At 44.7% G+C, this 24,081-nt stretch overlaps 1 protein-coding gene across 3 annotated transcripts in view; it reads left to right on the forward strand.

Moving 5' to 3' along the window:
• The first annotated feature begins 10,805 nt into the window (after positions 1-10,805).
• Positions 10,806-24,081, forward strand: part of SLC6A20 (solute carrier family 6 member 20) — a 40,961-nt gene continuing 27,685 nt past the window's right edge. For all 3 annotated transcript variants that reach the window (XM_063661970.1, XM_054483126.2, XM_054483127.2), the window contains exon 1: positions 10,806-11,123. In XM_063661970.1, the coding sequence (XP_063518040.1) occupies positions 11,003-11,123 (121 nt within the window). In that variant the 5' untranslated portion in view covers positions 10,806-11,002. The remainder of the gene's footprint in view (positions 11,124-24,081) is intronic.

The raw sequence follows: 24,081 nt of genomic DNA on the forward strand, positions 1-24,081 counted from the left end.
TTAGGCTTTCTTTGCTTTCAAGTCTTAGATGTCTTTTCATTTTCCTTTAAGGCTGCCATTCAAGTCATCTGTGTCCCATTAGTTGTTATCATATCTCACAGAAGTGTAGCCAGAAACAGAGCCACAGCAACACAGAGCTGTAGCCTGCAGCTGCCAACCCAGTGCCAGTTCTGTGCAGCCATGTTGCCTTCAGCTCTGGCCAGCAGTTCCTCCGATCCTGGAGGCTCTCTGCCTCTTGTTATATTTGCCAAATATTCTAAATTGCTTGGAATAGCTCAGTGAAGAAAGTCAGCACTACGCCCCATTTGGTGAATGTAAACTCAGGAAGGTTGTACACTTTTTATTTTATTATTTATTTGTTTGTTTATTTGATGGGGTCTTACTGTGTCAGCCAGGCTGGAGTGCAGTGGCACATTCATAGCTCATTACAGCCTCTAACTCCTGGGCTCAAGTGATCCTCCCACCTCAACCTCCCAAGTAGCTAGGACTACAGGTGTGTACCACCACGCCTAGCTAATTTTGTAAAAATTATTTTCTGCAAAGACAGGGTCTCACTATGTTGCCCAGGCTGGTCTCAAATTCCTGGCCTCAAGCGATCTTCCCACCTTGGCCTCCCCAAGTGCTGGATTATAGGCGTGAGTCACTGCACCTAGCCTATATAATTTTTAAATTCAAAATTCCATCAATAATAAATACAGTTAATTGCCTAAGTGCCTATATGATGTTATAATTGTGTGTGTGTGTGTGTGTGTGTGTGTGCGTGCATGTGCCATATAAAGACTAAATTAACACATTCTCTGCAAGTTACAGGGGGAAAAGGCCATATTAAATGACCCCACAATGAAATAATCAGACAAATCCTGAATGTAAGACATTATATAATTCAAACAGTTAGCCTGGTCTCTTTAGAAAGTCAATGTCATGAAAATAAAAAGGTGGGAAAACTGTCCTAAAAGCAACTGTATTCATAACAACCAAATGCAGTGTATGAATTCTTTCTATCCTGGAAAAAGAAATCTGGGGACAACTTGAAATGTTTGCTTTGCATACTTTGCATACTTTGCATACTTTGTGTACTTTCACAAAGTCTAAAGTTGTTCACCTCCTTAGAACATTTCCGCTCTTACCACTCTTCTGTCATATGCTATTTTACCTGTCCAAGATTTAAGTTCTACCTTTTAATTTTTTTCAAAATGCCACAAATTAAACACTCCTCTGCGGTGAGACCTTTGATGTGAGTTAAGGGCCTCACCCTGATGTTCTGGAGCATGATCATGAGGCATCTTGATGGGCATTACATTTTTTTATCCTACGTAGGATTCACTGGGCTTCATGAATCTCTGGTGGGAAATGTTGAGCTGTTGTACTTTAAGTGTTTCTCTGTCCCAGTCTTTCTTCTCCTTCCAGAATTCTAGGTAAGCATATATTAGACTTTATTGTCCTACATAGCTTATTTATATATCTTAAATTTTTTCCTGGTTTTTGCTTCTTATCTCTCTGTGCAATGTGCCACATAATTTTTTCTGACATATCTTTGCGTTCATCAAATCTCTCCTTAGCGGTGTCTCATCCACTTTTAAATCCATCCACTTAATTTTTAATTTCTATTATTGCTATGTGTAGAAGTTCCATTTTAGATTATTCTAATAATCTGTATTAATCAATTTTCACTCCATGTTCTTTTTATTTTCTGCTTTATCTATCAAAAATGGAGAAATGAGTACAGATATCTCCATCATGATGGTAGATATATCAATTTATCCATGTAATCCATGAAGAAATCAATTTGTTGTTTTTTTGAAGCTATTTTATGAACGGTAATTTTTTTAAATGTTATAGCTTTCTGGTGATAGATGTCCTTTCTATCACTAATGATATTTTTTTGGCTTTCTTTTGGATAGCATTTTCCTAATATATTCTTTTCATCATTTTACTGTAAATGTTGCCGTGAGCTTATGTTTGGTATATCTCTTGTCAATAGCATGTAACTGTATGTGTGAATTTTTTATTCCAGTCATTACAGTCTCTGTCTTTCATATGGTCCATTGAATCCATTTACATTTATTGTAATTACTGATACATTTGAACTGATATTTCTCCTGTCTTACTTTGTGCTTTATATTTGTCCTGAATTTTTAATAACTCTTTTCTCCTTTTTTTGCTTTCATCAAACTATGCAGGAATATATTGCAGTTAGAATTCTCTGACTATTATATGAATACATACATATAAATGAATTGAAACACTTTTGGAATCATCTATCAAAGCTTAAAATACATACACACTATGTTTCAGCCTTTCTACACATAGACATGCTTGCTCATGTGTACCAGAACACATGTACCAGAATGTTCCAAGCAGCATTTTTCATAATATCCAAAAGCTAAATAATCCAAATATCTATCAATAGTAAAATGGTTAAATAATTTGTAGTTACATAAGAAATACAATACACTGGCCAAGTAAAAACTATAGCTGCAGTATCAACTTAGATGAAACAACAACAAACAAAACATAATGTAAGGCAAAAGAAGTCAGACATCAAAGAATAGCCACTCTATTTTTTCACAATATGAAGTTCAAACACGGGCAAAATTAAGTATAGTGTTTAGGGATTCATGCTTAAGTGGTAAGACCACACAAAAAAGCAAAGAAAGGACTGTCGGCATAGTGGATACTTTTTCAGGGAGAAAGCTAGGATCTGAAAGACACAAGGAGATGATAATTTGTTGAGGTATAGTTTTTTTATGTGTAATTTTCTCTATGTGTATTTCATTATGAAAAGTAAAAAAGAAAAAAATTTAATATAGTTGATATCTTTTTGAGTACTCATTAACATCATTTTCCAAATTTCTCTATTCTCTAACAATATTAATATCCTTAAGTCATCTAGTCTTTATTTAGAAATTACTGTATATCTATATCAGCCTGGGTGTGTAAAGACACAGAGGAAGTTGAAAGCACACACAGTCCTGGCATGGGAAGGGGCTTAGCCAGGAAGAAGGGTCCTCCCTTAACCCCTCCATTATAACAGAAGGGAAAAAGGATGGGTCATGTTTCTGGGTACATTTGACAGAGTGGATTTGTTATAACTTAGGTCTGAGTGCCACACTACTACCTTGTAAGAGGTAAAGGAATGAATGGTGTGATGAGGAACCGAGGTAAGGAATGTGGACCACACAGTTGTCTAAAGATTGATAGTAAGCAGATCTAGAAGGTTTTAAAGATGCTTCTAGTGGAACCTGAGAATGTCGTTAGGCAAACAGCAAGAGAGAGAGAGAGGAAGAAGGGAAGGGAAAGGAAAGGAAAAGAAAAGCCATCAGCAATGTCAGGGAGAGAGGCATGACTGACGGGAGGGATGCTGAAGGCCCAGGAGGGAGTGGGAGCCCACACTCAAGGTGACTGGACAGAAGGGAGAATCTCAGGTAGAGGCCCAGCCTGGGGATAGTTCCCTTAGCCATCTGGGGGATTCCCAAGACCTTTATTATGTCATCAGCGGGTTGAGGAGTATGGAAAGAAAAGTTTGAGGCATATGGAGAAGATCAGGAACCCTGCCCCAGGGCCACAAGAAAGAACCACAGCCAGACGTGGATCACAAAGAAGTAAGCAACAGCAAGGCCCTGCCGAGGCCTCACAATCTATGCTTGCAGAAGATACAGTCATAGCTTTGTGAGACTTTCCAGAAGTCCCTAGCAGCAGTCTGGGGAGCCCAGAAATCCTCAAGTTTGGGTGGCACAGGGCTGAGAAACAGCAAAAGGAACAGAGGGCAAAGATGAATGAGAGGGAGATATGTGGACTTGACCAACCAGGAAGGCCAGGCCAGAGAGGGAGGCATTGGGAAAACAGGGAGGGCCAGAGACAGGGGACCAGTGGGGCAAAGAGCACATTCTGGGGCCCAGGAGACTGAAAGGCAGCAGGAAAGGTAGGGACTGGGGTCCAAAAGATAGTATTAGAGTTTCCCATCTTGCAGCTGAAGTAGCTTGTGGAGCTGGAGCCACTTTCAGCACAGCTGGCCTCCTGCCAGGAGATGATGCCCTGGTCAGCATTGTGAGAGGCAGAGGAGAGGACAGAAGGAAGGTCCCATCTTTCCTTCTCTGAGAACAAAGGGACAGTGTGAGGGACATTACTTTATCCCAAGCAGCTGCCCACAGTCCAGGCCCAGAATGCAAGAGACTGTGGCAAGCATTATTACCAAATTCTTCTCCCAGCTTCCACAAGTCAGAACTGTCCAATGGAACTTTCTGCAGTGATGGAAATGTTCTATGTAAGTGCTGTCCCGACAGTAGCCACTAACCACATGTGGCTATTGTGCTCTTGAAATGTGACTGAGGAACTGAATTTTTAATTGTACTTCATTTTAATTCAAGTTAAGTAAAGATATGTGGCTAGTGGCTACCATATCAGACAGCAAACTCCAGGGCTTCTCTAAAACAAATGTATGGGCTCAGCAGCGGGTTTCTGATAGTTTTGGACCTTAACTTTTTGTCAAATAAAATTCCACACAGAAACACAATACAGGATATCAAGATATGGTGGTGGGGCTACTCTGGTTGGATTCCCACCACCCTGTCCGAGCCTTGGGCACAGTCCTACAGGCACATTCATGAAATTCTAGGGCTCTGTGGCACAGTTCGTGGGCAAGGTCTGTGGTGCCCAATATGGGACATCTGCCACTGGGAGTACCTAAGGTGTTTTGAGGCAGCACCAGACATAGACATTTAAACTTTTTAAATTTTTGTCAATTTATCTTAAATGAATTTAAAAAACACTAGCTTTACGTGTATGCTAGTGATGTAAAATTTTGTTTTTAAATGTATTTAAGTGAAAAGTGAATTAATTTAAAGAAAAATGATAAATAAATAACAGTCCACATGGTTCACAAACATGATAACTATGGCTATTGGCAAAAATGGCAAACATGGTTGGAGAACTGGAGTATCGATGGGTCTGATTTGGAATGAGGGCCTTGGACCAGCAGCACCACCATTCCTTGGGGGCTTGTGGGAAATGCGGAATCGCAGGTGACGTCCCGGACCTACTGAGCCAGGATCTGCATTGGACCAAGACCCCCAGGGGATTCGCTGATGTTTGAGGAGCACTGCTTCAAGGAGCTTGGCAGCTCTGAGACACGGGGGCTCTGAGGCCAGAAGCTCCACTCGCAGCCAAGAGAGTCCCAGGACTCAGGGAAGAGTTGGGGCATTCCCACCTCCTTGGCACCACATACATAGACATACACGCACACATGTGTGCACGTGCACACACAGGTTCTCCTTCACCACCTGAGCTAGGCAAGTCCCCACAGCAGCCCCAGCATTTCCTTTACAGAATCTCCTCCTGGTGGCTTCTACACTCCTATTTGTACTGTGTGAGTCTTTGTGCTCCCTGAGGGATAGTGAGCAAGTGCTTTGGGCAGCAGGGAGAATAGTCATGTCAAGAACTTGAATGTGCTGAAGAAATGTTCTGAAATGCAGACATCTGACTGTTGCTGAAGCTGTGAACAACAGAAATGAACTTGTACTTAAATGCTTAGAACCAGCAGCAGGTTTTTCCTTTACCAGCTGACTTTTATTGAGATTCAACCATGTACCTGGCACTACCGAAAAGGATGAGTAAGGCATGATGCGAGCCATAGTCCAGAGGGGACACATACGATGCACTCTTCATGACAGCACAGCGCTGGCAGGCATTACAAGTAAGCTATGGGCTGGGCGTGGTGGCTCGCACCTGTAATCCCAGCACTTTGGGAGGCCAAGGTGGGTGGATCACGAGGTCAGGAGTTTGAGACCAGCCTGGCCAACACAATGAAACCCCATCTTTACTAAAAATACAAAAATTAGTTGGGTGTGGTGGCACGCACCTGTAATCCCAGCTACTCAGGAGGCTGAGGCAGGAGAATTGCTTGAAACCAGAAGGCAGAGGTTGCAGTGAGCCATTGCACTCCAGGTTGGGCAACAAGAGCAAAACTCCATCTCAAAAAGAAAAGTCAGGTATGTACCCAGGGCCTGGGGGCAGGGAAGAGCAAGCAATATATTCCAGGTGCAGATGGGGTTCTGGGGCTTCTTAAAAAGGGTAAAAGGCCAAGCATAGTGGCTCATGCCTGTAATCCCAGCACTTTAAGAGGCTGAGACTAGAGCATTGCTTGAGCCCAGGAGTTCAAGACCAGCATGGACAACATAGTGAGACCTCATCTCTAAAAAATTAATGTGTTAAAATTTAAATTTTAAAAAGAGGTAATAAATTATCTGGGTCAAGAGAAAGGACAGGATTTTTCTGGGCTGGGAAAGCAGAGGTGCTTTTGGCTGAGAGCCGTCCCAGAAGTATAAAAATGCACATTCCGGAAAGTGAAAAGTTTAGCTTCTCCTGGAGCCTAAGTGTGCAAGAGTTAAATTCCTCAGGGCCCAATTTTAAAAATCCTCGAAACCTTACAAACCAGGCTAAGGAGTTTGGACTTTATCTTGTGGTGACTGGGAACCACTGATGGTGGTTAAGTAACAATGGAATCACTAGGATGAGCAAATTATTGAAAGCGGCATGACCTTCATGGTCAGCAGGGTAATCAGGAACCCTGGCACGGGCCGAGGAGCCCACACCCATACAACTGAGTCAGGGCCCTCCCCAGTGTCTCTACCCCTTCCAGAAATCAGATAACTAAGGCATGCTAGCCTTCTATCCTGCAGGTAAGTCTGTCCTGAGTGACATGGGGCACAGTGAGACCAGTCCACAGGCAGTGTCTTGCATACTAGCAGTGGAGGCCCCAAGGAGCACTCAGAGTGGGGCTCAGCTAAGCTGAAAATCCCATTGCCATGGGGCACCAGACACCACTGAGCTGAACTCACTCCCCTTGTCCCTGCCATGCAGAAGTGATTTCCCCAGCCCCGATCCCCCTGCTGAATGCCAAAGCCAGCTGCCACACACTCTTGAGAGCCAACTGGTAAATTTTCTAGAATTCTGGTTGTTAAACACAGCCACTAAGAATTAAACTACATAAGCTAGCAATTGAATAAACTATTTAAAACAGAGGTAATAAATACACAAAACTTGGCACTTCCTAATCATTGACTGTACTATTATCTATGCCTGTTGTATCTGGACAGTGGAGACACAGTACAGTGGTGTGCTACTGCATGTCTCCACGTTTAGTGACATCACTTTGGTAGCTTAGAATCAGTCACAGTAAGGCCAGGTGAGGTGGCTCATGCCTGTAATCCCAGCACTTTGGGAGGCCAAGGTGGGTGGATCACGTGAGGCCAGGAGTTCAAGACCAGGCTGGCCAACATGGTGAAACCCCATCTCTACCAAAAATAGAAAAATTAGCCAGGCGTGGTGGTGGGCACCTGTAATCTCAGCTACTCAGGAGGCCGAGGCAGGAGAATTGCTTGAACATGGGAGGTGGAGGTTGCAGTGAGCCAAGATTGTGACACTGCACTCCAGCCTGGGCATTGCAGCAAGACTCTGTCCAAAAAAAAAAAAAAAAGTCACAGTAAAAGTGTTTACACCACAGAAATTGGCAAATGTGACAAATCAGAGCTTTTTCTGCAGAGAGCCAGTGGTTACACACCTGCCAGCCTACCACTCCTGTCCACCCTCTGTCTTGCTGACTCTCTGTGGAAGCCCCCCAACCCTTCCAGGCCTGTCCTCTCCACTCTAGGAGTCCCAGCAACACAACTGGCCTTGTCAGATTAGAGCTGTCACATGGGCTTCAGAAAGCCCTGATTATCTGCCCCATTGCATTTACTTACTGCTCTTTGGGATTATCTGGGTGATTCTTCATGCTGCCCAAAGCTACCACACAGGGCCTCACATACTGGATGGGCTCCCAGGGAGTATAGCAGTATGAATGGAAGGAGGTGCTGGCCTGATCTCAGGAGTAGGGAATTAAAGAGAGGCCTTGCTTCCATCAAACCAACAAGGTCCCAGCAGCCTCATGGTCCAGGTGAGGCATCTCTCCAAAGTGCCCAGTTCCTGAAGGTCACTGCATAGCCAGATACCCTCTAGGAATAACTCATATATGAGAACAAGAACATACAAGCAGATAGCTGGAGGCAGCAACAAGCCTTCTGCCTAAACAATACAAAACAACATTAAAAAGGCAGCCCCGTTGAATTGGAGCCCAGGGAACCAGCACAAGAAAATGCTGGCACTCCGGCTGCTGCCATTGCTGTGAGGAGTCCTTTGTAGGGGGAGGGCGGGTAGCCCTATCTATGGATGGCTGAGACTCATTTTGCCTGAGTCTTATATATTCTCAGGGATATCTTCACAGCCTTGGAGTTGATAAAGGAGTGCTTTCTTAAACAGGACATAAGAAAAACCACTAACAGAGGACACTAAAGGAAAAGATTGGGAAATTGGACTTGTTAAAGTTAAAAATATCTCTTCATTAGAAGACACCACTGACAGAATAAAAGGCAACACAGACTGAGAAAAGCAATTTGTAATACACTAAACTGACATAGGACCCATATCCAGAATATATAAAGAACTACAAATCGGTAGGAAAAAATCAGACAACCCAATTAAAAACTGACAAAAAATTTGAACAGGCACTTCATGAAAAAAGATACCTAGGTGGCCCAATTAGCCTATGGAATGGTATGCAGCCTTACTGGTCATAAGGGAAGTTAAAATAAGGCACAATGGGCCAGGTGTGGTGGCTCACGCCTTAATCCCAGTACTTTGGGAGGCTGAGGCAGGTGGATCATGAGGTCAGGAGATTGAGACCATCCTGGCTAACACAGTGAAACCCCATCTCTAATAAAAATACAAAAACAAAATTAGCCGGGCATGGTGATGGGTGCCTGTAGTCCCAGCTACTCAGGAGGCTGAGGCAGGAGAATTGCGTGAACCCGAGGTGGCTCTTGCAGTAAGCCGAGATAGTGCCACTGTGCTCCAGCCTGGGCGACAGAGCAAGACTCCATCCCAAAATCCCAAAAAAAAAGGCACAATGAACTATCACTATACACCCACAAGACTGGGCAGACCTTTAAAAACAGAATGACAAGTCTTAGGATGCAAAGCAACTGAAACCCAAGGGGAGCGTAAGCTGGTACTACCACTCTGGAGAACAGTTTGGCAATATCTGCTAAAGCCAGACACACCTATCCTAAGGCCAAGAAGTTCCCAGCAGTGAGTGCATTCATCTATGGAAGAACGTGCACTAGAATGTGCATCACAGCTCTATTCATGACAGCCCCAAACTGGAGACAACACAGACATCCGTCAGTAGTAGACTGGAGCATATTCACACCACCGACGACTATACTACAGTGAGAGAGAATGACCCACAGCTACACAGCACACTAGAACATGAATGAACCCACAAACAACTGAAAGCAAATGAAGCCAGGCACAAAAAAAGTACACCCCATTTAATTCCATTTTCATCAAGGTCAAAACTAACCCATGGGGTTAGACACCAGGATGGTAGCTTCCTTTGGGGAGGAGGCAATGGATAGGAAAAAACATTTATCTAGAATCTGAAGTTTAAAAAATTAAAGTAGTTTCTCCTGCTGTGCTGCCTTTTTTTTCTACTTTGCTTTTTCGAGGTAGGAAGTTCCAGGACAGGTAATATGTCTGAGGAAGCCTCCACCTCCCTCACCCTACCACCCTTCTCTGGGACCAGACAGGCAGGAACTCCAGGGAAAGCCCAACGAGGAGCTGTCCTAGAGCACTGATTTCATTTTGGCTTCAAGTAAGATTTTCACTAGCAACTCTGCTTTTCATCTCTTTTAAATTTTATTATTATTATTTAGCATTTTCTTATCTCTTACAATGTACCAGGCACTGTTCAAAGCATGGCATTAGTATTAATGTGTTACCCATTCATTCATTCAGCCTGCTGGAGACTTGATAATGGCCTCTTTATTGAGAACTTACTCTGTGCTAGGTAGTAAGCTAAGTTCCCAATTAATCCTCACATGAGCTCTTCCTTGCCGGGCAGGAGAGCAGGGAAGATATCTGTTAGCATTACAGAGGAGTACACAGAGACTCAGAGAAGCCAAGTGCCTTGTCCAAGGTCACACAGCTAAGTCAGTAGCAGAGTTGGTATACAAACCCAGATCCCACATTACCGCAAAGCACCAAGCTCTGTCTTGTCTAGTGACCACTCACAAGCAAATCACATTGTAAGACTGGCAGAAATACGAGGTTTCTTAGTTCCCTACCCTGGCCTAATGAATCAATATTTCTGGCCCCTAGGCTGGCCTGAGCAGTAGAGTACCCCACTGCAGTTCAAAATCTGATTCCGTCCCCGGACCCAGTAGGCGCGCAGGGCCAAACTGTTGGGTGGATGGAGGGGACGGGACTGCCGGGAAGGTCCCTCACTTCTTTCTGGTCCCTGGCAAATGTTATGTTCTCTCCTCTGAGAAGCCCTCCCTAACCATCCCTGGCCACCCCCCGGAACTGCTTACCCCTTTACTTTGCCTTAGGTGTCTTCCTCGCGTCTCTCAGTCTTATACGTGGGCTAGGTTGAACCATATGACATTGTCCTTTCTATAAATTAAAAAATGGTTGCAAATGGGGCATTTCATGCAGTCCAATTCAAGTGTTTCCCTCTACCAGAATGTCAGCTCCAAGAGGGAGCTGGGAAGTGATTCACAGCCGTGTCCCCAGACAATGCCTGGCACACAGTAGGCGCTTGATAAATGACAGGTGAGTGGCCCGAGGGAAGGCGCCCACTCCGAGGAGTTCCGCAGCCTGAAGAAAGGCCCCGCCGAGCCGGAGGACCCCGGGGGACGCCGCCCTGTCCTCCGCAATCTCGGGTGCCTTCCTGGCCGTGACGGTCGGGCGGGGTGGGGCTCGCCGTCATCCATTTACCAGCCTCGCCTCTCGGACGGGCGCGCCGTTAATGAGATTAGCAATTTAAAAACCAGCTAGCTGCCTCGGCGGCGGAGGCGCGGGGCCACCCCCAAGCCGAGCCGGGGCGGGACGGCGCGCCTGGCGACCACGCACCGAGACTGCCGTGCCGGACCCCCGAGCCGGAGCCGAGCGCGCCGAGGCCGGGGCTATGGAGAAAGCGCGGCCGCTGTGGGCCAACCCTCTGCAGTTCGTGTTCGCCTGCATCTCGTACGCCGTGGGCCTGGGCAACGTGTGGCGCTTCCCCTACCTGTGCCAGATGTACGGCGGAGGTGAGTGCTCACCGCGCCCCGGCCCCAGCCCCGCTCTGTGCGCGTCCCCGCGGTCTGTGCGAGCCGGGGTTAGACCCAAGTTACACAACGGCACACTGAGGCCGGGAAAGCGAGCGTGATTTGTCCGAAGTCACAGACCCGGGATTGTTCCCAGGACACCTCGTTCCGGAGCCGGAGCTCTCTCCCAAGCCCTCGGGAACCCCTCGCCCCATCTCGGGGGCGGCCAAGCCCCCAATCCTAACCCTTGGTGGCCAGGCTGCGGCTCTGAGAGCGCAGGGGACGCGGTCTCCTCCTTCGAGAGCCGTGGCAATGGTCTGAAGTCTTAGTGAGTAAACCTTACGTTTAGGTGTAAAAAGTGAGTAGGAAATTGTCTTATTCAACAGAAACTCGTTATACAACTTTCAGATCCGAAACTTAAATCAACGGTTTGAAACTCAGGTTAAGAGGATCTTGAGCCATTTCTTTAAATTTTTTATAAGGAGATTGGTTTGAGTTTGGAACGACAGAAAGCAGGAAATGCAAATCATTCTGTTTTGTTTTGTTTTGTTTTTCTTAAATAAATATTTCCTCCGAAGCATCATGCACGCTCCGGGGACAGCCAGCCAGCCAGCCACGCGCTCTTACCGCACTCCCCTAGCGTTGCGGAACGCTGGGAACACCTTCTACACATGTCAAGAACCTCGTGAAGCCCAAGTACCTTTTTGGAAGGCAATGTGGCAAGAGGGATTTAAGTCTCAGCATTTAAAACACTTTTTTTCTCGGTTGTCTCGTTTCTAGAATTGTATCTAAAGGAAATTGTCAGAGTTCTGACAGAGGTAGAAGGATGGTCACCGTCATTTAATAAGAGCAAAACATTGGCAACTTCCTAAGCCCTCAAATAAAGGGGATTGGTCCAGTAAATTATAGAGCATCCATTCAAGGTTGCTCTTCGCAGCCATTAAGGTGGCATTTTCAAAAAAACAATTGTATTTTCTCGTTAAGTGGAGGGAGGAGAAGTCAGATTCAATGCTATATAAAATGGATTTGACATTTTAAAACAATTGCTTAAAAATATGCAGAGAAAAGAATGGGGAAAAGACATCAAATTGTTAACAAAATTTCTGGGTGATTTTTGTTTACCTTGTGTGTGTGTGTGTGTGTGTGTATGTGTGTGTGTTTTTGTGTGTATGTGTGTGTGTTTGTGTATTAGGACTTCTATAATCAGCATGTTTTTTCATCATAAAAGATCATGAAAGATGTTAGACCAAAGTATTTACGAAAATTAACCCATTTGAGAAGACCAAGAGCTAAACACCGCTCCCTCCTCCCCTTACCCCAAATCAACAAAAGGTTAATTCATAGAGTTTTTAAAACAGTGCATTCTTAATTTTTGGATTCCTTTTTTAAATTTGAAGTGCATAAATACACCATAATGATGTGAGGGGCGTATGTTGCCATATGCTCTAACAGCATTACCATGTGCTCTAACAGCTCTATAACTGACTCTTAAAAAGAATTATTTGTCAGAATGAGATTTCCACATTATTCTGTGCTCAGTAGACCTACCCATGATACCTTTATCTTGGGTACATGTTTCCAAGTCATCAGTCCAGGTGAGCCTCACTGTCACATGACTACTTAATTCCTTGTTTATAATACCACCATCACCTGAATAGTCTGCAGAGGGATGCATATGGGGCCGATAGTTCTGGAGTTGAATATGTATCAAGGGGTTGCTAGGGAAACCTCAAGACCCTCAGGTTCCAAAAAAAAGAAACAAGAAGAAATCCTGTGCCTGGTGCAGAGGATGCTTCGGCTGGATGGGTGGATAGATAGATGAGTGGAAGCCAGGCGAAGCATGGATTGGTGGCTGGGTGTATGCATGGATTAGTGGGTGCACAGACAAAAGGAGGGTGTGGGTCTGGTGGATGGCACCCTCTCAGCCACATGTCTACAGAATAAAGACCAAATGGTCCACCTGGCACAGTAGGCACTTGACCACCTAACTTGACCACTCGTCCAATATTTCCACCTCATTTCCTGCCACACAGCTTCAAACCTCCCCCTGCCTTCCAAACACTTCCATGAACACCTCCTTCTGTGCCTCAACCCTTTACACAAGATTATTTCCTCCACCTGAGGTGCTGTTGCTGCTGGGAGAACGCCCACCGTTCCCTCCAGGTGGGACCAAATGTTGCTTTCTCTCCGTTGTGCTCTCTGACTCTCCTCACTACTTCACAGGCCAAATAAGCACTTGGTCAGAAGAATTGCACATTGTTCTCCAGTTTCTCTGTCTCCTCCCGGCCCAACCTCTGTGATGCGATGGAGTCACAGGAGCCATCCAATAAATATTCGTTGAGTGAATGAGCAAGGTATTAGGAAAAGCCACAGAATAAATGATGCTAGAGGATGCTAGAGGCTTTCCCGAGCCTTTCACTGCACAGTAAAGTCACCTTTAAGAAGTGATTAGCCCCAAAACCAGTTGCCCCAAACCCAGGCAGTTTACAACCCATCCCTTACCGGAAGGTAAAAATCAGCCACATTATGAAAGCCTGCAGAGGAGTGTATAACTTCCTTGTAAGCAGAGCTGCAAATACCCTCAGCAAACAAAGAATTTGTTTATAAATCACAGAGCCAGGCTGTGCCAAGATACTTCCCAGAATAAGACGGATTAGGGATCTGTGCCCCTCTCCATGGGACTCTGCCCATGACTGGAGAGGCTTGTTTCCTTCCTGCTCCCCAGGCCAGGCCCGGCATGAGGAATGTTAATTCTGAAGATTACATTCTAGGTACCAATCATCTCGGTACAGCCCTGGCTGCCTGCTCTAGAAAAAAAAATAAAAGGCAGCTCAAAGAACTTCACAAAATCTCTTTTTGAAAAAGTCAGCAGGTCTTGGGCAACCATGTCAAAATCTAAGGCAGTAGTTGTTCAGGAAGAAATCGGGGATGCAAGTGTGTGTGTACTAAGGTGTAAAAAGCAAATACTACACTAACTATTTTATATAAACATGTGCACGGAAGAAACATGGAGAGATGAGAATAGTTGTGTGGCTGGTGGAAATATGGATTTTTTTTCTCTTAAATTTTCTCTCTGCAATACTGAGGGGGAAATCAGAGGACAACTGACTATGCAGTGGGACAGTGTCACTCTCAGACTGGAATGCTCCACATCCCTGCAAAGCCCCTGCTGTCTGGGACAGGAAGCCAGCTCTTTCAGCTGCCTGTACTGCTTGCCCCAAATTGCTTAGAGAATTGCATGTCAAACTGTAGCCTACCTGAGGATCTTCATAAACTGCAGGTTGCTAGACCCCACTTCCAGGTATTCTGATCAAGATGCCTGTGGGGGAGGACAGGATTCTTCATTTCTAGAAAGCTCCCTAGCAAGGCTAAGGCTTGGTCCATGGACCACACTTCAGGGAAGGGTCAGGGTTGCTTCTGTGGCCCCAGGCCTGGCAGTGGGGTGTCAGTAAATGTTTAACAACTGGCTGTTGATGGAACAGCAGAACCCAATTCCAAGAATTTGCAGATTACCTTGATGTAAATCCTCCCACCATGGCCAGTTTCAGACTGCCAACGTCTTATGCTGGAGTGTGGGGTTGGGGAGAGGTGGGGCCGATTGGCTCTCGTGAGCCGGTCTGGAGCCAAGTGCTGTGGTGGCCACAGCTCTTCAGGCCAGCACCCAGCCTGGGACTGATTCACAGCAGGTCAGTCCATGGATGGATCAGGGAACAGTGCTGCAGCTGTTTACTTGTAAAGTGGGTGGGGGCCCCCAGTAGCTGGGAAATACCATGATCAGGGGCCCCTGCTGCTCACCCAAGGTTTCCAGACTCAATCCTGGTAGCATCTGCCCTGTTGGGCTCCTAGCATGTGCCAGGCATAATGTGAAGCATTTTCTGAAGGAATTCAATTTGGTCTTCACAACATGCCCACAGTTGGTCCTGTCACCCCCATTTACAGATAGGAAACAAGTCAGAGAGAACAAGACTTCTGGAGAAGTAGCTGGGGCTCAAGCCACTTCTGTGACAAGCCAGGGCTCTCTCCCCAGCACCCTGCACTCATCTGCTACAGGCAGGACAGCACTCCTTAGGTGTCCAGGCCTTTCTAGGACCCCCAAATAAGAATTGCCGTGGCTCAGGGTACTTCTTCCTGTGGTTCTCCTGTGACGCTCACCCATGCCTCACCTTGACATTGGAGGAGGGCCTGGCCAGGAGCCTATGCGATGTCCACCTGCAAGGATCCCTTGTCCCTTCTGTTCCAACCTCCTCTCCACCTCTGCCCTTCCCTGAATATACCCCAGAATGTTTGGCATCTTCCCAGTATGGTCTTCATCCTCTCCAGGAAACCTCCTCCCTAAGTTAAAGGTGACTTCTTCCACAAAGCCCTCCTTTGAACCCCGGGCTAAATCCATCTGATATGAGTTGGGTCCCCACCCAAATCTCATGTCAAATTGTAATCCCCAGTGTTGGAGGTGGGGTCTGGTGGGAGGTGATTGGATCATGGGGTGAATTTCCTCTTTGGTGCTGTTCTCGTGATAGTGAGTGAGTTATCAGTGAGATCTGGTTATTTAAAAGTATGTAGCAGCTTCCTACTCTCTCTCTTCCTCCTGCTCCAGCCATGTAAGACGTGCCTACTTCCCCTTCACCTTCTTCCATAATTGTAAGTTTCCTGAGGCCTCCCCAGCCATGCTTCCTGTACAGCCTGTGGAACTGTGAGCCAATTAAACTTCTTTCCTTTATAAATTACCCAGTTTGAGGTATTTCTTTACAGCAGTGTGAGAACAGACTGATACACCATCCCTCCTGTGCCTGTTGCATTGTGGGGTCTGACATGTCTCACTCCCACTTGGTAGGGAGGAAAAGTGACCAGTCAGGAACATAGAGTCTGCCTACTGGTGGAGAAGCCTCTGTTTGTCTGAGTGTTGGAATCAGCCCATAGCTTTAAAAAATACTGATGCTTGTGTCCCACCCCCAGAAATCCTGATTGGATTGGTCTCAGATGTGGCCTGAACAGGAGTTTTACACTCCCCAGAGAGCTCTACTGTCCAACCCAGGTTGAGAATCACTATCTTACAAAAAATATATAATATAAACCTACTAGGCAATTTAAGTCATTCAGTAAATATTCACTGAGTATCTTTTGCAAGCCAGGGACTACGCTGATGGAAGAGTTTACAAATATGGTGATAATGGGGTACAGGGGTTGGGGGTGGACCAAGCAGGAAAAGCTTTAACAAAGCACTGTTCAGAGGCTTCGCTGAAATAAGAAGGACTAACTGCTCAAGAGGATCTAGAAAGCCTTCCAGCAATGGCAACATTTAATAGCAGCTGTGAAAGAGAAGTCAAAGCTCATCACGTAGAATTAGGGGTGAAAATATTCCAGGCAGAAGAAACTGTATGCAAAAGGCACAGAAGAGTACACATTTGAGGGGAGTGGCCAGAAACCCCAGGTGGCTGTGAGAAGTGAGGCGGGGACTAGGGCAATGGCAGGAGAGGAAGCTGGAGATAAAAAGGAGTCAGCATGTCCCTAAGGGCCCCAAATAACAGGCTAAGAAGGTGGAGCTTAGCTCTGACAGCAAAGCCAGATTTTAAGCAGGGAAGTGGCACAGTCAGAGCTGTGGTTTACAGAGATTGCCAGCATGGAGGCCAGGGATGCACTGGGTAGCTGGTGAAGGGGTGATGCTGCCCAAGGGGATGGGCAAGGAGAGCAGAGAACAGATGGGAGGGAATTCTAGAAGTTTTAAACCAGTGAGAGTCAGGAAGAGTAAAGATGGCTTTAATTTTTCTCACCTGTGCCTTTATTCTTGCTTTTCAAAAGGTTGACTGGGTTTGACTCCAAATGGAAAACTTTTGGGGGAAGACCAAGATGGGGGCAAGTGAATGAGGAGAAGGAAGGTGCTGGGGTGGAGAGTCTCACAGAATAGAGCAGTGGTTCCCAAAGTGGAACCCCCAGGCCAGCAGCTTCAGCACCCCCTGGGGGCTTGTGCTCAGTGTTTCTTACATTAAACATGTGTATATGCACACACATACACAAGCACACACATGCCCCAGAAAGAAAAAAAAAAGGTTTACAAAAAATCCCTGCTGTGTTTTTTGTTTGTTTTTTGTTGTTGTTGTTGTTTTTGGAAAAAAAGATATGTAAGTGGAGGGAGAGAAAGAGTTTGGACACCTGAGTAAGCTTTCCCAGGAAAGGCACCGACTCGGGCTGGCATCTCTGTGGCCCTCAAAGGAGACAGAGTATGATGTGAGGGCTTGCAGTGATACATTTCATACAGAAAGGAATGTCTCTTCTAGTGAGATTCTTAGGTTTAGCAAATAGACAACGTACTGGCTATGATAATTAGAAAAATAAGCAACAACATGCTCTAGAATAACATATGGTGTGAGTTTGGGGTTTATAAATGTAATGAGTGTTCATGGTAGAAATTGTGTAAAAGGGCCGGGTGTGGTGGCTCATGCCTGTAATCCCAGCACTTTGGGAGGCCAAGGCAGGAGGATCACTTGAGCTCAGGAGTTCAAGATCAGCCTGGGCAATATAGTGAGACCTCATCTCTACTAAAAATATAAAAGTTAGGAAAAAATTCTGTAAAATGCAGAAATATACAAATAATAAAATACAAAATCACCAGAAATTCCACCACCCAGAGGTTATGACTGTTAACATTTTTGCTGTAAAAAATTAGAACCATATTTTTATATGTGACTTGGTATTTTGCTTTTTCAAAATTAACTTATTTTAATCCTTTCCAAAATCATGTAATATTTTTTGAAAATATAAACTTAAATAGCTCCATAATATGCCATTTACAGAGGTAACATAACTTACTTAACCATTCTCCAGTTGTGGAAGTTTAAGTCACGTAAAGTTTTATGCCATTATAATCCAGTGGTCCTCATGTTTTAGTGGAGGAATTTGATCCATTTATATTTATTATCAGGTTATGTTTGCTGTTATTTTTCATCACATTTTGTACTGCCTTACTTTTCCTTTTTGTTAGTTATTATTGTTGGATTTTGTTTTGATCTTTTATAATATGAAGTATATATTCTTCACTTTTTTTCTCAAGTGATTTAGAATGTATAATTCCTATTTTTTCTATTAGTAGTTAATTTAAATTTGAGGGGAACGTATACTTATTTTCTCTAGTTATCAGTGTCAAGAATGAAATGTCATCTATTGATATCACCCTATGAAAGAAAAAAATTTTAGCACACTTGTACTTCTTGCTTCTTTCCTCATCCCCATTCCACTTAACAACTTTTGTTGATCTAATCTAGGATTTCAGACACATTATGATGATTATTTTACTCTTTATATTTTGTTTCTTTTCATTCAGAAATTACATTTTCCATTTATATAACTTTACAATGATATTAACAGTATGATTTTCAGACTTGATTCTGTTTTGTTGGTTTATTTACCACTAGTTAGTTCTATTATAACACAACCCCATATCTGAGTTCCTTATTTTGATTTAACACTGGTTGGATGCAGTTCATGAGCACTTAAGTTTTTCAGGAATAGTAAATAGGTGGTTCGCTTTCTCAGTATGTCTGAGAACATCGGTCCTTTGTAGCCACATGAGTTGGCTACAATGTTTTTTACACAAAAATCTATAGATGCTTTTCTGTTGTTTTCAGATTTTCATTTCTGCAAAGGAGAACTCTGCAGCCAATTTTATTTTTTATTAGTTATTAGGTATCATGGACCTAGAATATTATATAAATTTATATGGTATTACGTGAATCTTATAATTTCGAAAAGATCACAGGCTATATGTCTAAGTATTAAATGTTTTCATCAAGTTAACCTAGGACTAGTGAGCGCTTTCAATGTACACAACTGGGAAAATGACTTGTAGAATTTGTGATTGTACTTTTCCACCAGTTGTGTCTGCAGTGTTCTTTCTGCAGACACAACTGCTGGAACTGAGTAATGCTTATTAGAGATAGAGTAGCGCTTGGGTTTGCTGTCCATGTCTCTTCTCGTAATCTCCATCTCTTTATCCTTCTCTTCTGAGCTGTGGGATAACTTTCTGTTTCTTTTTCTGTTTTTTTTTTTTTTTTTGGAAACAGGGTCTCACCAAGAGCCAGTATGGATCTCCCCTAACAAAAAATATGGCAGGGCCAGGTGCAGTGGTTCACTGGTTCACCCTGTAATGTCAGCTTAGGCAACATAGTGAGACCCCATCTCTACAAAAAATTGAAAATTAGTCAGGCACAGTGATGCATGCCTTTGGGCCCAGCTACTCATGGGGGCTGAGGCAGGAGGATTGCTTGAGCCTGGGAGGTCGAGGTTGCAGTGAGCCGTGATCACACCACTGCACTCCAGCCTGGGCAACAGAGTGAGACCCTATCCAAAGTTATTCCACAGTTCAGAAGAACAGGATAAAGAGATGGAGATTACAAGAAGAGAAGACACATGGACAGCAAGCCCAAGCATTACACTATACACCACAGCAGAGCCAGTTACTCAACAAACATTTACTGAGCACCTACTCTGTGCCAGGTCCTTCCTTAGGAGCTAGAGATCAACTATGAGCCATGCAGATCCCATCTCTACCCTCGAGGAGCTGACTGTTTAGGAGTTGGAGGTGTGGACAAAGCAGTAGACATTCAGTGTAGCAGCAGGTGCCTCAACAACAGGGGCTTGCAAGACAAGAGGGTGGATCTTAGTTTTGAGTGATCTGGTGGCTCTTGGAGGAAGTGATGCATCTGGAAGATCCAGTGAGACCCTAAGGATTCTTTCCTGCATTCAACAAATATTCACTGGACTCTGGCTGTCTGGCCAGTGCTGTTCTAAGCAGAGCAGAGAACAAGAGGAGAGCTTCCTTGCTAGTAGAGAGGCAGACATCAAGTAAACAAAGAAAATTATAGCATTATTCACATAAGGAACTGTTCAGAAGGTAAATCAAGCAGGGTAAGGAGTTCAAGATGGCAAGAAGGCTGTTCTAGCGAGGGTGGACAGAGAAGGCGGCTCTGGGGAAGCCAAGTCTGGGCGGAGCACTGAAAGAAGAGAGAAAGCATCCTGGGCAGGAGGAACAGCAAGAACCAAGGTGCTAAGGCCAGAACAGCAGGAAGGCCAGCGTGACTGCAGTGGATGGAGAGAGGCCAGTGGCAGGGAAGGGAAGGTGGGAGCCCTGTTCCCCAAGCCTCAGAGGTCAAGGGAGGGAGTGTGGGTTTGATTCCAGGTGGAAGGAGGAGCCAAGGAAGATTTGACCAGGTGAGAGGCTAGGGATGGAAGAGGCAGGTGTGTCATAATCTGAGAACAAACTGCAGGGAGGGGACTGGAGGGTGGAATCACAAAGACCTGCCTGGAGGGCAGTGCAGTGGAGATGTGACAGTGGGTGCCAGGGAGGTGGTGATGAGTAAGGATTCACCAGGCTGAGCTGAGTCTACATCTTCCAATAATTCTGTGACTGTAAGCGTCCCACTCATCTGGGGTAATGTGGACTCACAGTGGCAGAGACATTACCACAGGGCTCAATGTGTGCCTCAGTTACCTATCTATTCATAACAAACCACTCAAAAACTCTAGGACTTAGAAGGAATGATGGAATTAGGAAATCGCCATCTGGCAACCAGTGCGGCAATAATTGTTTTGGGCAAGAATCTTCACTGGATGCCAAAACTACTGGGCAAAAGTATGAGAAACAGGATAGTTACTGAGGCTCAGAATATCTCCAAGAAGATAATCATTTCTAAGGGGAGAATAGTAACTCTCAGCAGAGAAATCCAGCAGACATCACCTCAACCAAGCGAGCAAAGTCTACATCACTGTGAATGGAACACATTGACATCTTGTGCCTCTGGACAAGGACAGAGGATCACTTTAGTGTTTCTGCCAAAACTCCAAATGAGGGACATTCCACAAAGTAACTGGCCAGTGCTCCTCTAAAGCATCATGAAAGGTTATGAAAGACAAAGAAAGGCAAAAAACTCTAAGGAGGTGTCCCAGATTAAAGGAGACTAAAGAAACCTGACAGCTAGAGGCCTTGTGTGCTTGTGAGCTAGAGCCTTTGATGCCTAGAGGACATCAGTGGGACAGTCAAGAAAATTGCAAAAGGGCTACAGATAAAATAATAATTTGATGTTGGTGTTAATTCCCTGATTTTACTCATTGCACTGGGATTATATAAGATAATGTTCTTGCTTTTGGAAATGCACACTGAAAATATTGAGAGGTAAAAAGAAAAAAAATTAGTGACTTAAAGCAACAATAATTAATCATTTCTCACAGTTCTGTGGGCACCTGAGCTGTTCCTTTACTGTTTGTGTCTGACCTTGCTCATGCAGCCAGAAGGTCCCTCACACACCTGGTAGTGGGTGCTGAGCTGGCTGGGCTCCCTCGGTTCTCCTCCTCGTGGCCTCTCATCCTCTGGAGCCTGGTCTGGTATCTGTACATGGCTGTCTCAAGCACACTCCAAGAGGAGGAAGACGAAACTGCAAGGCATCCTGAGGCCTGGGCTCTGGTACCCACATGGACACCACATTCTATTGGACAAAGCCAGCCCCAAGGCCAGCCCAGCCTCACAGCGTGGGGAATAGACTCCCCCTCTTCAGGGGAGGAGCACTGAAGAATGTGTGGCTGTATTTAATCTCCACACATGCCTTTAAGGCATGTAGTTGTATTACTACTGTATTAGGGTTCCCTAGAGGGACAGAACTAATAGGGGGAAGAGAAAGAGAGAGAGAGAAAGGAGAGTTTATTAAGTATTAACTCACACGATTACAAGGTCCCACAATAGGCTGTCTGCAAGCTGAGGAGCAAGGAGAGCCAGTCTGAGTCTCAAAACTGAAGAACTTGGAATCCAATGTTCAACGGCAGGAAGCATCCAGCACAGGAGAAAGATGTAGGCTGGGAGGCTAGGCCAGGCTCACCTTTTCACTTTTTTCTGCCTGCTTTGTATTCACTGTCAGCTGATTAGATTGTATCCACCAGATTAAGGGTGGGTCTGCCTTCCCCAGCCCACTGACTCAAATGTTAATCTCCTTTGGCAACACCCTCACAGACACACCCAGGATCAATACTTTGCATCCCTTAATCCAATCAATTTGACACTTACTTTTAGGCATCACAACTACCACCAAAATCATACCCCTTGTAGTCAACCCCTTCCTACTCCGCTACTCCTGGCCACCACCGACCTGTTTTCTGTCCCTATAGTTTTGCCTTTTCCAGAATGTCATATAAATGGAATCATCCTACTATGGTTTGAATATGTCCTCCAAAGCTCATGTGTTGAAAACTTAATCTCCAATGCAACAGGGTTGAGAGGTGGGACCATTAAGAGGTGATTAGGTCATGAGGACTCTGGCCTCGTGAATGGATTTGTATCATTATCCCGGGAGTGTTTTTGTTATTGAGAGAGTGGGTTTGTTATAAAAGAGAGTTCAGCCCCCTCTTACTCCCTCTTGCTCTCCCACCTCCTGCCATGGGATGATGCAGTAAGAAGGCCCTCTCCAGATACTAGCACCATGCTCTTGGACTTCCCAGCCTCCAGAACCATGAGCCAATAAACTTCTGTTCTTTGTAAATTATCCAGTCTCTGGTATTCTCTTATAGCAGCACAGACTAAGACAGGTATTCTTTGGTGAAATGCCTATTCACTTTTTTTTTTTTTTTACATTTTTTGAAAGGGTTCTTTTTCTTACTTAGTTTTGAGAATCCTTTACATATTCTTGATACAAAGTTTTTCTCAAGATGCGTGTTTTGCAAGTATTTTCTCCCAGTCTATATAGTTTGTGTTTTTATTCTCTTAACAGTGTCTTTCACAAAGAAGTAATGAAATCCAATTTATCAATCTTTTCTTCTATAGTGCTTTTAACATTGTATTTAAGAAATCTTTGCCTCAAACTCAAGTTCATAAAGATTTTCTCCTGTATTCTTATATAAGTTTTATAGCTTTTAGTTGTACATATAGGCCTGTAATCCATTCTGAGATTTGTTTGGTATAAAATTTGTGATATGGGTTGAGTTTCATTTTTCTGCATATGAATGTTCAATTGTTCTAGCATCATTTCTTGAAAAATTTATTGCAGAGCAAATTCACCTGGATTATGTGTTTATTTGAATGGTTGGGGCAGGAGTGACAGAAATGATTAATGCCTAGGGCCAAACAGCCCTCATGTTCCCACTTGGCATCAAGTTTTACATTTCCACCCTACCCATGGGCACTGGGCAGTCAGACCCTGTCAGAGAGACAGTCGTCCCTGGACCTTGCCAGGCCTTACATAGTTACTGTTTAACACCCTGCGTAAAAACAGGATTATCTTATAACCACTGAGGGTTTGAATGTGGCTTCAAAGCCTCAGTGTGTGAGCCCAATATTTATTGTCAGATATTTCATGATTGAGAGCTACCAATGACCTCTTGGACTCCTTTGATAGTGAGAGGAAACTCACAAGGTGCTGAAACAAGGTTCTGAAGGAAAGGAAGGGAGCCTGGCCTAGAGGAGTTATAGCAGTGTCTGGATATGAGAGGGCAGGATTTGTTCTAGGCCCCCACATGAGCAGGACGAAGCTAGGAACTCCAAGCCTGGTGGTGTGGGCACTCATTCACCCATGCAGGCGGCTCGTGCCTTTCTTTCTGTGGTGTGGCCATGGGGGCTCTGCCTGGTCTTTGTCCCAACCATTCCACTTCTGGGATTTGTATCCCAAGGAAATACACAAACAAGTGGACCAGGCTTCGTTTCACAGCTTTGTTTAGGATGGCAGAAAGCTGGAAACAGCCTGAGTGTCTAACAATTGATTAAATGCATTCTGGGCTCATTTTCAGAGCAGAACATCATGCAGCTCTTTAAGGGGTGATGCAAAGGTCTGTGATTGGGAGAGTACCTGGGGAATGCCATAGGGTGAGAAGAGTGGGTTACAGGACAGCACGTGTGTACAATGGAGACATTTTTGGTAAATATTAGATGTTCATGTAAGCATAGTTATTTTGTTGTTTACCTTAACAACTGAGGATCCAGTTTGCTCTGTAA

Source organism: Pongo pygmaeus, chromosome 2 (genome assembly GCF_028885625.2).
Source record: "Pongo pygmaeus isolate AG05252 chromosome 2, NHGRI_mPonPyg2-v2.0_pri, whole genome shotgun sequence".
NCBI lineage: Eukaryota > Metazoa > Chordata > Mammalia > Primates > Hominidae > Pongo > Pongo pygmaeus.